Consider the following 14,767-nt stretch of genomic DNA (forward strand, 5'->3'; position numbering starts at 1 on the left):
GCAGCCCCGCCCCGAGACCGCCCGTCGGGGCGGAGCTCGGTTTGAACGCGGAGCGGCGGCTGCGGGGCCGGGGCAGGTAACGGGCGGCCGTGCCAGCGGAGGAGGGGCGCGCCGAGGGCCGGTGGTACGCTGCTGTGCGCTGCGGTGCTGTGCGCTGCGGTGCTGTGCGCTCCCCGCCCTGCCCGGCTGAGGGTCGCGCGTGGCCGCCCCGGGAGCGCCAACATGGCGCCAGGACAGCCGGGGGTCGGGGCAGCGGCAAAGCGGGGCACGGAGCGGGGCGGCGGGCAGAAGGAGATGATAAGGGGAGCCCTGCGGGCACGCTGGGGCCTCCTCAGGAAGGAGGGAGTTGGAGTAGGGTTCCTGTGGAGGTGCGTGTGGTGGACGCTTACCTGTTGGGTGTGTGGAGATGGGTTCAGGCCCTGGCACTGCTGCCCAGGGCTGTGGTGTCCCATCCCTGGCGGTGCTCAAGGCCGGGTTGGATGGGGCCCGGGGCAGCCTGAGCTGGTGGGGGCAACCCTACTGTCCCGGGGCTTGATAGGCACTCAGGGAAAGACAGTCCAGATAAGAAGCAGCTCTGGAGGACGTCTGGAGGAGCCTGACAAGGAGCAGTCCGTGCAGTGTGTGTGCATCATCTGCTCGCTGTGTAGGGAGCCTGTAGCAAGCGATCTAGTGAGTCTCTGCCATGTGCTCCAACTTGGTGGCCTCACAATTAGTCCTAGTTGCAGGTTGGTCTTCCAGGACTCCCCAGACTCTTTCAGAAGTTTTAAAAAAGCAAAGAAAACCATGCAGGTTTCATAGAATCACAGAACCATTTGGGTTGGAAGAGACCCTTAAAAGTCACCTGGCCCAACTCCCCTGCAGTGAACAGGAACACCCACAGCTCCATCAGGTGCTCAGAGCCCCTTTGCCCTGACCTTGGGGGCCTCCAGGGATGGGGCATCCACCGCCTCTGTGGGAAACCTGTTCTGGAGCCTCACCACCCTGACTGTAAAACCCTTCTTCCTTATATCCAATATAAATCTCCCCTTGTTCAGTTTGAAGTCATTTCTCCTTGTCCTATCACAACAGATACTGCTGAAGAGTCTGTCCCTGTCTTTCTTACAGCCCCCCTTTAGATACAACAGGCCGCTCTCAGGTCTCCTGCAGCCTTCTCCTCTCCAGGCTGCACACCCCAGCTCTCTCAGCCTGTCCTCGTAGGGAGCTGCTCCATCCCTGATCATTTCCGTGGCCCTCCTCTGGACGCACTCCAACAGGCCCCCGTCTCTCCTGTGCTGAGCACTCCACCTGTGGACGCGGTGCTCCAGGTGAGGTGTCCCAGCGCAGAGCAGAGGGGCAGGATCCCCTCCCTGCAAATGCTTTGGATGCAGCCCAGGATCCGGCTGGCTGGCTGGGCCGCAGGGCACACTGCTGGCTCACGCCCAGCTGCCATCCACCAGCACCCCCAGGGCCTTTCCGGCAGGGCTGTGCTCTATCCCTACATCCCCCGGCTCGTATTGCCAGTGGGGGTTGCCACGACCCAGGTTTCTGTCTGGACAGGATGCAACCATAAGGAAACAGTGTGTGTGGAGTGTGAGCACTTGGAAGCATTACCGTCCTGGGAGGCAGCGTGCAAGGACTGTGGCTCTTGAAACCAACCTGTTAGGCTGTTAAGACTTCAGAGGAATATCAAGATACCAAGAGAAACACCAAGGGTAAGATAACAGTGAGGTTTGTTTTTTTGGAGGATGTTACAACTAGTAAATTCAGAAGCGTCACTGGGAAGATTAGCAGAGCATCTCAAATTTATTAATTATACAAACACTGTTCAGCAGTTTTTATACTGAGTCTGAGAAGAAAGAAGCAAGCTGATGTGCTTTTGTGTTTTCTGTTCTGCCCAGAGGTTCCAGGCAACTCACCATATGTAGACTTGAAATGGTCAGATTTCAATAGATTTAAATTGAGATGCTATAACCTGGCGGTCATTTATTGTCTTGTTTTGTTTTGTTTTAAACAAATGGTGCAGCCTGCCCTGGGTAAAGATACTCTCTGCACAGTGGCCTCTCAGAATGTAATTTGTGGGTATTTCACCGCCGTGTGCTGATGATCAACCATTGGTTAGCATTACTGCAGAGCTACCTCTCCAGCTCCCAGCCGCATCTAGTCATGAGAAAGGCTTGACCTTAGCTAGCCTTGTAGCTGTTTCATGAATAAATGTGAGAAAAAAAACCCTGAAGAAACTGTTGGTGCTATGAAATACTGTGTGTGTCCCTCAACTATCTGGGATTTTGCTAAGGAGGCCATACTCTTTGCGTGGCTTTTGGTATCTGACATATCTGGAAGGCTGTATTTGACAAACGCCCTTCTCTGAGACAACATAGGTTTCCGTGCTAGAATAGCTTGAATGCTTGTGAGGCAGAACTTTTGTGGGGGTAGCTCAAGACAGAGTGGCAAGCTTCCCCTGAAACCACAGGCTTCATATCATGGCAAGCATGCAACAAGCTGCTCTTCCTTTTCATCAAAAGAAAGCTAGATGTAATGAATGCTGGGCTGGTGCGTGCTTCTTTCTCTGGGAGAGGGTGGTGAGAATGTTCTTCTGTGTAAGAAAACCATGATGCTCTTGAAGAAGAGAAGGGCAGCAGCAAAGCCTGTTAATAAGTGTGCAGGATGGTTCATGATGGCTGCTCAGGCTCTCACCTCTGAAACAAACCACTGCTAGAAAATAACAGTGCAAAACACTCACTTGTAGGGGATCCTCCATGGGGAGAAAACAATCTCTCCCCGCCTGTGACACAAATCTTAAGGCTGTTTTCTGTTTCTGAGAATTCTGCATGAAGGTTGGCCTAAAGCACAGGAAGCAGCAGCACGTGGGCTTGGAAAGCAGGTGGGATTGTGTGCTTGAGTTTCGCTTACGGATGCATCGTAACGTACTACTACTCTTGCTTTTACAGTCTAGTCTTACTGTTGCTTTTCCTCTGGTTGATGCGAGGCTCGTGCCCTCACAAGTAAGAATGCAGAAGGAAACTGAGGAGGCTGTTATTGACTGTCACTGCTAACTGACTTCCTGTCTTCCACAGAGCTGTAGAATTTGTATCTTAGCATTGTACCCTTCGGCCCACGTTGTGCGTTTGTTGTGTGTCCATCTCTCCTGGCTCTCAGTAGTGGTTACCTTTCTGTTTATCAGCCCTGAGGCTGCCATGAGCTACTCACCCCCTGCACCCATGGCTGGAGCAAACACAGTGGAAGAGCAGAGGGCTCGCTGGGAGAGAAAGCGCAGCCGCACAGCCAAGGAGCTGCTGGAAACGGAGCACAGATACCTCGAGCAGCTGGATTTGGTGGTGACGGTGTGTATTTGGGCCCTTCCGATACATGGCTGCCTTCAGGATGCACATGCTTATTTCTGGCGTCGTGAGGTCACAGACCATGAATTCGATTCATCTGTACATCATGTATATCATATGACAAATCACAGCTCTTTATGTTGCTGAGCCTGAGAGCTGTTTTTTTTTCTTTTTCCTGTCTTTTCCCTCCTGTTACACATCTGTGGTTTTGGCCCTTTGGCTTTGGTGCATATTCAGCCATACGTTTGGATTCTATGGGGGACTTGGCTTAAGATGCTTGCGACATATAAATCATAGGGGCATAGAGGACACAGAGATAGATTAAGAAGTAGATGGTTAAAAACGGATGCATCTCGGAACTGAAATAGACTCAGTCACATGTTTACAGCTATGGTCAAAATTACCAAAAATACTTACATATGATGATAGATATTTTAGATGGGTGCTCATGATACCTGCTGTCCTTCTGAGCTTGAGCGTGCAGGCTGCAACTTCTTGCTTGCGCTCTGTGCTAAGAATGATCTTTGAATTAAGTGTGATTTTTAACTCTTTCCTCTTTAGTTCTTTGTGACAATTTTAAAGGCCAAAGGGACACTGAAACCTGCCGTAATGGAAACCATATTTGGACCCCTGGAATCCATATATTCTGCCAGCCAGTAAGTGAACAAACTCTAATGGGAAAAAGCTTCTTTACTGTGAGGGTGACGGAGCACTGGAACAGGCTGTCCAGAGAGGTGGGGGAGTCTCGTTCTCTGGAGATACTCAAGACCCACCTGGATGCTTTCCTGTGCAATGAACTCTAGGGAACCTGCTTTAGCAGAGGGTTGCACTAGATTATTTCCAGGGATCCCTTCCAAGCCCTACAATTCTGTGATTCTGCAATGGTGTGAAGAGAACCGTATGCCAATGAGGAAGTAAGACTTGAGGAAATAAAGCTAACATCTTGTGAAATAGGTGTTCGTTTCTAGCACTGCTAGAAGTGTGACCATTGCAGATGTACCCATGCTGATCCCTGTCCACATATCTGGATGCCTCATTGTTGTTTGGGTGGCAACCTTGCCCACGATGGAAGGATGGGACAAGGTGATCTTTAAGGTCCATTCTGTTCTACGACTGTTTTCTGGATAGCAGTTTAAGCCCAGTAAGTCTATTCTGTAGTATTTTTATCGGTTGTTTTCTGCAGCTTGTTCTATAACCACCAAGCATACGTTCTGGATAGAAACTGAATGTGAGATGGAGGCTGGGAAATGAAAGTAAGCCTAGGAGTGAACCAGAAGGAGCTGGGGAAACGGTATCAGTAATGTACCCTTGCCTAATTATCTTTTCTCATTGTCCACAGAGTTCTGTCGCTTCACCTGGAGAGGGGCAATTTAGGACTAGGACTGGAGAATTTCTGTCAGAAATTGGAGCTTTATGGTCACTATGCTGAGAATTTTGAACAGGCAAATAAAACCTTGATGGTATGTGTCTCCTTTACTCCTCCTGTTGTCTTCTTCCTCTCCTCCATTCTCTTTTGCTTCTGATTCTTGAGTGGTTGGTTTTCTTCCTTTTTCTGGGCTGTTTCCTGTCCTTCTGACAGGACAGAGTGGTGAAAACTATTCTCTGCATTTAGAGCTTCAGTTTTTTTTCAGTTTGTTTCAGGTGTTTTTGTGCCTGGGTGTATGCACATACTGAGCTTTCTCTAACAGAGTAATGTTTTCACTTCCACTCCTTGGCTTGCAAGCCTGGAGAGTTTTTAGTGTAAACACTAAGGGACGGTGTCTTTTTCCAGAGAATGATTGGGTCTCTTAATCTTCTCCACTACCAATAAGTGTATCCTAGCAGTGGGATTTCCTTTTTCCTCCCCATTTTTTTTTTCTGCAGTAGAGGAAAATTTTATCCTTCCTCCTTACCCTTCCACATACAGTCTATCTTCCATGACATTTCAGAAAGATATTTTTATTTCAAAGTCCTGAAAGCTGCATCTGGAATTTAAACCACCCGACCTCCAGTTCTTGTCAATGTTTTTTGCTAGCTGCAGAATCACAGAATCATAGAATGGCCTGGGTTGAAAAGGACCACAATGACCATCCGGTTTCTACCCCCCTGCTATGTGCAGGGTCGCCAACCACCAGACCAGGCTGCCCAGAGCCACATCCAGCCTGGCCTTGAATGCCTCCAGAGATGGGGCATCCACAGCCTCCTTGTGCAGCCTGTTCCAGTGCGTCACCACCACTGGGTGAAAAATTTCTTCCTAATATCCAACCTAAATCTCCTCTGTCCCAGTTTAAAACCACCCCCCCCTTGTTCTATCACTATCCACCCTCGTAAACAACATTCCCCCTCCTGTTCATATGCTCCCTTCAAGTACTGGAAGGCCACAATGAGGTCTCCCTGGAGCCTTCTCTTCTCCAAGCTAAACAAGCCCAGTTCCCTCAACTTTTCCTCACAGGAGAGGTGCTCCAGCCCTCTGATCATCTTAGTGGCCCTCCTCTGGACCCACTCCAAGAGCTCCATGTCCTTTCTCTGCTGCGGGCCCCAGTACAGAATGTACTAGGATTTCTGTTCTTTTGTGCTTGCTCACATATATTCATACTTTTGATTTTGGATAGTTGCCTTGAGGTGATAGGAATGTGGGGCTGCATTGCTTTGTCTTGAAATGAATGGCAAAAAGCCACAGGTGGTGATACTAACTTGTGGTTTAACCCCACAGCAGCTCAGCAGCACAGTGTCCTTCTGTCCTTTGCTCACTCTTCCCCTCCTAGTGGGGTGGGGAAGAGAAGTGGGAAAGAAACAAACACAAAGTACTTGTAGTTTTTGTTCTCAACCCATGAGTGCTAGAAACGATTTTATATAAATGTTTATGCGTGTGTTTATATATATATGTATACACACACAAAACAAAGGATGCACAAGGCAGTTGCTCACTACCAGTGCCCAGCTGGTCCTTGAGCAGTGCCTGCCCCTCAACAGCCAACAGCCTTCAGTTTTATAGTTTTTTTACATGATTCCTTGTGGTATGGAATATTCCTATGGCCTGCTTAGGTCAGCTGTCCTGATTCTGTCCCCTCACAGCTCCCTCCTCAGCCCCTTCACTGGCAGGACAATACAAGAAGTTGTAATGTCCTTGGCTCTGTGCAGCACTGCTCAGCAACAAATAAAACATCAGTGTGTTATCAACACTCGATTGTCCCCAGAGCCAAAATACAGCATCATACCAGATGCAATAGAGAAAAGGTTAACTCTGACTCAGCTCAAACCAGGACTCTCGCTTAGTACTGCTGTGCATGTATGAAGAGGGGATATAATTTAAATTACTCACTGGGAGATGGTGGTCAGAAGAAAGGAAATGGGTTGTCCATGGCCACAAAACAAGCTGCTGATGCTTGTATTTAGGACTGAAGTTCTGTTTTCTAAGCTCTGGTGCAAACTAGCGTGCATATTTCTTTTGTAGTCTCACAACAATGTACCTTCTCTGCTGCCTGCAGGAACAATTGAGGAAAAATAAATCATTCCGACGTTTTAAGAAGCTCCAAGAAACTCGACCTCAGTTTCAAGGGAGAAAGCTAGAGGATTTGCTTCCTTTGCCTCTGCAGAGGTTGCACCAGTAAGTAAGCTCTCACTGGAGTGAGTACTCCAGGTGTTACTATGAGAAAGCAAAAATATACCTATAGTGCCTTGGTAATAGTAACACTGTGTGTTTCCAAATTGGAGCATGTAGACCGCGGTGAAATGGTCTTCAAGATGTGCTTGTAAAGCAGAATCAGTGTATCTGGATGGTGACTGATGTAGAGAGACTGCTTTGTTTAGCCCTGCCTCCTAAGCCCTTTATTTAGCTCTCGCGTAGAATTGGAGTCATCTCAGTAGGTGGCTGAAGTTAGGACCTCAACAGCAGCAAGCTGTCTGAAGCACTGCAGAAGTGCTGCTCCCAGCTAGAATATGAATATGTTGTGCTCTGCTTTTGTGCAGATTACTGATCTGGAGCATGACTCTCTTCTTGTAAATGGTTGCTCTTGGAGAGAGACGAGATGAAGTCAGGGGAGCTTTTCTCCTCTGTCTGGTTATCAAGACCATACGCTTTTCTTGTATTTGGTGCCTGCCACAGTTGTCTGAGACAGATACCATCTGGATTGCTGCCCTCTCCTTGAGGTATCCTTTGAAGGGGCAGGCTGACTGCATGAGGAGAGTGCTGCATGCACTCAGCAGCTGCCTGTTCTGGAGAAGGATATGAGGGTAATATGGAACCTAGGTAGGGCTCTGGGATCCCGGCTACAGCTGCTGTAGGACAAGTAGCTGCTATTTAGCCATGGTCTTATCCATACTACAGTACATTTAAGAGATTGGAGCCTGGTTTCTTTGAAAATAAAGGGTTGAGCATACCACAGTCTTCCAGGTAGCATTATACAACATTTATAATCAACTTTGTAAATGTCAGCGTACTTTTTTACTAATTCTTTGGGTCATTCCTTTGAATTTGTAAGACAACGGTATATTTGTTGGAAAAATTATGCCTTTTTAACAGGAGGTCTAACTTTCTCATTAATCAGCTCTTTCATATTCTCTTTTCAGTTATATGTACTGCAGGTGAGATGACTTCTACCATTTCATGAATCTGTTCAATATCGTATTTATTCTGTCATTTCAGGCTGGAAACAGTTTGATTCTATTGGGAGAAACTAGTTGCAGAGATCTGACTCTCTCTAGTTAAGACTGGACAGGAATGCCTTCATCTTCTTGTGTAGACAGGGAGCATGCAGCATGAATGCTTCCTTTCAGACATAAAGAAGAAACAAACAACAACAACAACAAAAAACAGTTGTTCAAAGGGAAATGTCTGTAATTGAAGGCATTTTTATGAATCTTGAAGTTGTCTCAGTGTCTCATGAAATAGCATGTGAAGTAGTCCTTACCAGCTCCCCAGGAAATTCCAAAGGCTTGCAAATGTATAAAAAATGTAGGGTAATGTAACTGATAACCTCTGAAGATAAAATGAATGTGAACAATGAAATATGACCCAAAGCTGCATGGTTAGATTTAGAGGTGTGTACTCTGTGTGCTGATAGAGTACTGTTAATGATTTCGATAGTAAAGGTGATATTTCTGTTCCTGGTATTGTGCAATAAAACTTCTCCTTCTGTCTCAGGTACAAGCATTTCCTCAGAGACCTGCTGGAGAACACCAGCCCAGCCAGTGCTGAGTACCAGAAACTTGCAAGTATGATACCGTCTGTAAACACTGCTGCTTTGATTTAGTTTTTTGTCTGTTTCCACAAGAAGAAAAATCTTCTTCTGTTTGGGTTTCCAGTGCATTACTATTTTCCATCATCATCTTGATCGACACATGTTCCAGAGGAAAAATAGGGAGTTGCAATGTAGAGTGACCTACTGGGAAACTAGCATATGAGTTAGATTGGAAAAATGTCAGTTCTGTTGGTCACATACCTCAGTTTTCTAGGATAATTAATGTCACATCTTCCTGAAGCCAACATCATCTACAGTGGGGCATTTGTTTCTTGTTTTTGCTTCCAAATCCATTTGCATAGCATTTCACTGGCAAATAAATATTTTCCAGAATCACAAAAATGTTGTTTGGAAGGAGCCTTCTGAAGGCTTTTAGTGTAATCTCTTTCTGATATTAAGGAATAATTCGTTATTGATACTTGGTTTAAAACATTTGCTTCTTAATTTCACCTTATGTTTTCACAGCAAGATAGCATACATACTCATTTGTGATAACCTGAGAATATGCTGCTATAATTTCAGAGGCTGTGAAATCCGTTTCTGAGGTATCTCAATGGGTTCAGGACATTGCTTGTAAGAGAGAGAACTCACTGCAGCTACACAGGGTTCAGAAACTCCTCAAAGGACAGAAGACCCGGGTGTTGACTCCAGGTGGGTCTTATAGACAGCCTTGTTTTCCTTCTGCCATCTGAGATAACTGGGGGTAGGCTTGCCTTCAGCTCTGACCCCACTCATGTCAGTCAGACTTCCCCTTCTGACGTGAATTTCATAGGTATTTAAAAAATGTAATTAGTAAGTAATTTAGGCACCTTTTTAATTTTTTAAGTAGAGATAAGCATATTAAGTGTCTGACATTCAGATAAAAGGAGCTGATGACATGCACTCAGAAACTTAGTTCACAGGAACACAAGGAGGTCTGGAATATAAGTCCTGGGTGAGAACAAGAGAAAGAAACTGAATTGTTTTAGAGGAAAATTTCCTAGACTTCTGCTCACACCTTATACATGAAGAGAAACATCTTTTACCTGCAGGGTTAAACTGTCAAAAATCAGAGTATTTGTATTGGTAGGTGAGATATATAAAATCACAGGCACTGGCATGTAAGATCATCCAGTCGGATAACAAGATTTTTTTAGGATCTGTTGTTTGACTGACTGCTCTCCATGCCCAGAATTTGCTCCAAGGTACACATGGAACACAGTGAGAAGTATGTCCAGTCTGGACAAACATGAGTTGACCCCCTGGGGCTTCATCCATGCTTGCACACCCTCACTACGCTTTGCTGTTGCAGAGGTCATGTAGAAACACTGCAGCAGTTGCAATGTTAAAGGTCTCTAAGATGCACCCCCACGTATCTGTGAGTGTGACTGTACTTATTTTTTCTTTGTATGTCAGGATTATGGGGTGACAGTAGAAAAAGTAAGTTACTTACCACAAGTTATCATTCTCCAGTATGCACAGTCAATATACAGATTAATTTACAATTCTCTTTCCCATTCTGCTTATAATCCTTTTGGTGATGCTGGCTGAAAGGGAGCTAATACTGGTATGCTCTGCTGGTGCTAAGCATTGAGCATCAGTGGAGGTGCCTGGACTCACTGGGACAGTGCATGTGAAAAAAGGCAAATAAAAAAAGCTGTTTTAACTAACAGAGTTAATAAGATACCCGTGAGTGGAAGGCAAGGAAAAAAAAAGAAAGCAAAAAAGCAAGTGTAGCTGGACCAGAGGTGGCTATCATTTGAAAGCCCCAAAAACAAGGCCCACTTGTTTTTTTCTCTTGCTCCTCATATTTTGAGAGCTGTATTAGGACAAGTTTTGGGAATCTACAGATAACTTTCCATTGTCTCGGACACAGAATTATGATTATAAGATTTTCCATTAGCTGGACTAAAATAGATCTTATTAGATGTGATAAACAAAAGAATCAGAGGCTGCAGAGTATTGCTGGTTCTTTGCAAGCTTGACAGCATCGTTTGTCCAGCAACTAGCCAGCTTCTGCAGATTGGTAAGGATTGCATCCCATTAGTAGGGAGAAAGAGATCAGAAAATGTAATGTTTATAGATTCAAGGAAAAGTGGTAGTTTTGGAGTTAAGTTTCTCACTACTGGTGTGGTCTCTGACAATACCAATATTGCTCACAATGCAAAGAGACCCTGCTTTTCTTGCTGCCTTTCATATGTAGGGCAAACACCATCCCAGCTAGAACTGCCTCCTTCACATAAAACGCTGTTCTTGTCCTCTCTAGCTTCCCTGGGGATGTTTCCCCAGACTTCATTCACAAGAATTTCCACATGCCACGGAATACTGAAAATGCATCCCCATTCATTCCTGCACAGTCCAGCTCAGTCTGTATGTTATTGAGTCTGATCACAGCATAGCATGAGGGAAACAATGCCCAGCCCCACACCAACACCTTCCTTTCATTTGTTTTTTAAACTTGAACTGATCCCTGCGCCTCTCCATTCTGTTCTTTCCTGTTCTGGTAGGAGACACCATTTCTGTAGACTAAGCTAAGCAGCAGCTCACTTGTGTCTGTATTTTATAAGTGTAGTGTAGTAAGACACACAATCCACACTGAAAATAGTGCTGTTCTCTGAAAATAGGCTTACAAGTGCAGCCAGAAGCTATGGCACAAAAAATGGTGGCTGAAATTCTCTGGCAGCTGTTTCCCAGACCCAGACAGGTGGTGATATCATATTAAGGCTTTGTATTGTTATAAATAATATTCTTACGGGCAGGTGTCTTCACTAAAAGTGAATGGCTATTGTCTACAATAACGCTGCTTAGAGGCATAGCTTTAATTATTCCATTTTGTGTATATGCTTTCTTTAAAAATTATTGCCCCCATCCAGGCTTTTCAATTGTTTCTTTTTTCCTGTTGACTTCTCTACCTTTTAACTTACTGCTGTTCATTTTGTGGGTAGAGTGCACTGGACCCCATCTATAGTCTAATCAAGCTGCCTATTGAAGCCCTCTTTTTAGTACGTTATTTCTGTCTCCCTTTGCTGTCTTTCATTACAGCAGCAATCTCCATTCTGTAATGTAACTAATTAGAGGTTTGTAGGTTAGGTGTCCTGTGAAATATTTTTTATCAACACAGACAAGCAGAAAAAAAAAAACAAACAAACAGGGGAGACAGAACAAATATTCAAACTTTAGGCTAACTTCTATTTTGCTGCTGATGACAAACGATTGAGTAACCCAGTTTAAGACAGCTCAAGGATTCTGAAGGTTTGTTATGGCAATGAAAAGGCATGCCTGGGTGTTGACGCACTATTGCCTCCCAGTGGCTGGGATTGGTACAGAGCCTGGTAATTTACGAGGGTAGCTCACGGTATTCTTTTTTTGTAAGGCGAAATCCTTTCTTGCACCAGTGATTGTCTGACAGCTGTCTTTGTTTCTCTTGAATGCTTAGGGCGCTGGTACATCCGGGAAGGCTGGCTTTTGGTTGTGCCTTCAAAGGGCGACGAATTGAAGCGCAGGATGTTCTTCCTTTTTTCTGATATCTTGATTTCAACAAAGCCCTGCCACCCACTGCATCTGCTGAACTCCACTAAATTTGCCTGCACAGCTGTCTACCCTCTTCACCAGTGTGTAGTGGATAAGGTGTTTGGCCACACTCAGAGCGAGGGAGGGCTCCTCAGTGTAAGTCTTCCTGCTTCTGCCTGGCAGAAGTATCAGTGGGTCATATTGCAAAGCAGGTCTCTAACTGTCTCGGCAGCAGCCTGGCTGTGGTGGTAAGTGGTGACAATGGTAAATGCAAAGAACTAGTCTGAGTTAGGGCAGCTCTTCTCTTCTGAGGTGATGCAGGCTGTCTTTTTCCCTTCAGCATGGGCCCTGCTGTGCACTGGAATACAGGCTGCTGCTTGTTCTACGTAGGGCAGCTGAGGAGAGTCTGATCACACTCTGACATGCCCTCAACTGAGCACATGCTTGTGGGATAGCCCCACAGTGAGAGAGAATAGAGAATGCAGAAATAGGACGGTACTATCACAGTGGGTATTGCTTGTGCCTACAACTCTTTGAGGACTGCACAGACTCTGTCTGGGAGTAATGCCTTAGGTGAGGGTTTTAAATTCAGGTTTTTCTAGACTGCAGCACCTGGGAGGCTTTGTTAATTCATTGCTTGAGTGTAAGCTATAAAAATGAATTCTTTGTTAAATTCTGTTTGTAGCTGGTGGTAGTGGAAGGACATCTAGAGGCAGCTTGAAGTAACAGAGAAAACTGAAAGACCAGTATATACAGACTGGCACTGCTGACTTCCAAACGCTGTTAAAGCAAGCTGACATCTGTAGCTAGAAGTCTGGCACTTGCTGTGTGCTTTCCAGCCTGTGTACCAATGCAAAACGTTTCTAACTATCTGGGGAAAAAAATGGCAGAAATCAACATGTGGGGCTGAGTCTCTTCTGTTTGTCTTTCAGCTTTCCTTCCCACACAAGACACTGTTGTTGATGTCCACTGACCAGCAAGATATTAATGACTGGTACCAGAGTCTCACAACTGCAGTCAGGTAGGCCTTTAACTTCCAGAGGGAAAGGGACAGAAGAATTATATGGACAATCATATGGACACGTATATTTGAATCTATTATATGGTTGTAAGACTGATAGAGAAGACCTGACTGACAACCAGAATGCAAGAGAGTAAGAACAGACTTAAATTAACAGTGAACTTTCCCTTCATTTTCCCCTACAGGCAGCTGAAAGCCTGACCCATCTGAGTACAAGACAACCCAGCAGAATGACTGCCTCTCTTGATAAAAGCCAACGTAACTTCAGGAAACATTCAGGGACGTACAGTAGGAGAGTTGTGTTTAGAGGAACTACACACTGAACTTGTGAGAGTAGGGGTGCATTGTCAGCTCTCTTAAACACCCGTGGCAAAAAATGGGTATGCACACTCAATTTGTACATTAGAGTCTGTGTCAAGACTTCCCCCCAACTTACCTTAGTACCTTCTAGCTTTCCTACCCTTTTTCTTTTGAGATTATTAAATCTAAGGACCACAAGAAGAAACCTTCACTCGCTTGCCTTCATTAAGTATTTTTTACCCAATTGTATTTCTAAACCACCACTGGCACATTTGTGTATCTATCTTCTCTTACGTCTGGCTTACAAATTCTTTGAATAAAATGGATGTTTTGGCTACCAATAACATAGTCTCTTCAGCTAGTGCCAAAGGGCCACAGTCTTCCTCCCCTGACATTTATTTTTCATCATTCATACCCTTCTGTTTTTTTACCAAAATGTTTTGAATAGTTTGCCTTCCTCCTCTAAGAAAGTGACAAGTGGGCAGATAAGGGAAAACAATTCCATGCTTTAACTCCGACCTCTCATCAAATATCACACAAAAATTAATCTGCTGAGCTAACTGAGATGAACTGATGGTTAACAGTCATGCTTATCAAACACGGTTCACGTTTCTGATCTGAATCCTAAGAAATGATAAAGTTGAAACAGCACTCTCCTTTGCCTTCGGAGTTTGCAGTTGCCTTATTACATTGAAACTGCAGTGAAAAAACTAGGCAGTACTTCTGCTCCTAAAGCACAGTGGGAATCTACAGAGGGATAGTCAGCATTCTAGGGCATTAGATTGCAGGTCTTGTGCTACAGTTGTTTGCTAGGACAAAAGACCAATTTAAGGATGCAATTGGCTATTATTCTTGAATTAAAGACCCAACATTAACTTTTAATATGGGGAAGCTATGCAGCAACAGCAGTTGGTTCATTTCTTCTGTTATAGACAAAATACCTATAGATTACATTAGGTAATCTCTATATTATGTTAGGTTAGTGTAAGGCATGCAATTTCTTACTTTTAATGACTTTAAAACTGCACACCCTGCAGGTAATGACCCAACCTAACCCCGCCTTCAAATAGATTAAGGTCTCTGACATTCACTTTTCCTTTCCTTACGTGATATCTGATACTTTTTAAATTTCTCATTGGGTTTCATTAGAGCAGAAATGAGTCTGTTGGAGAGTTCTGAAGAAAGCATGACTGAATTGTAAGCTTTCATGTGATTGGATTTTACCTGCCATACAGCTAACACTTCACTACTTAAGATAACTAGCTTGTAGACCCTGAGAGGGAGAAAGGAACACAATGTGTCTATTTATTTTCCCCAGCTCAGAAGCTACAGCTAGGACTGTACAAATCAAGGGCAAAGCTAGCAATTCCAAGTTTCATATCTCCAAGTTGTTACATTATTGCCTGTGAAAGTTCTGCCAC

At 44.8% G+C, this 14,767-nt stretch overlaps 1 protein-coding gene across 5 annotated transcripts; it reads left to right on the forward strand.

Moving 5' to 3' along the window:
• Nucleotides 1-23: 23 nt before the first annotated feature.
• Nucleotides 24-13,690, forward strand: ARHGEF39 (rho guanine nucleotide exchange factor 39). Of its 5 annotated transcripts, none has more exons than XM_040655632.2 (11): nucleotides 24-368; nucleotides 1,537-1,691; nucleotides 3,161-3,320; nucleotides 3,879-3,973; nucleotides 4,657-4,777; nucleotides 6,785-6,903; nucleotides 8,440-8,510; nucleotides 9,059-9,187; nucleotides 11,952-12,181; nucleotides 12,958-13,046; nucleotides 13,232-13,690. In XM_040655632.2, the coding sequence occupies exons 3-11, from the start codon at nucleotides 3,174-3,176 to the stop codon at nucleotides 13,245-13,247; spliced, it is 1,017 nt and encodes a 338-aa protein (XP_040511566.1). In that variant the 5' UTR covers nucleotides 24-368; nucleotides 1,537-1,691; nucleotides 3,161-3,173; the 3' UTR covers nucleotides 13,248-13,690. The 5 variants fall into 5 exon arrangements, with proteins under 5 accessions (XP_040511566.1, XP_015132843.1, NP_001182618.1 ...); XM_015277357.4 differs by having other exon boundaries at nucleotides 24-124; NM_001195689.2 differs by having other exon boundaries at nucleotides 24-76.
• Nucleotides 13,691-14,767: the final 1,077 nt, after the last annotated feature.

This window comes from Gallus gallus, chromosome Z, assembly GCF_016699485.2.
Source record: "Gallus gallus isolate bGalGal1 chromosome Z, bGalGal1.mat.broiler.GRCg7b, whole genome shotgun sequence".
Lineage (NCBI taxonomy): Eukaryota > Metazoa > Chordata > Aves > Galliformes > Phasianidae > Gallus > Gallus gallus.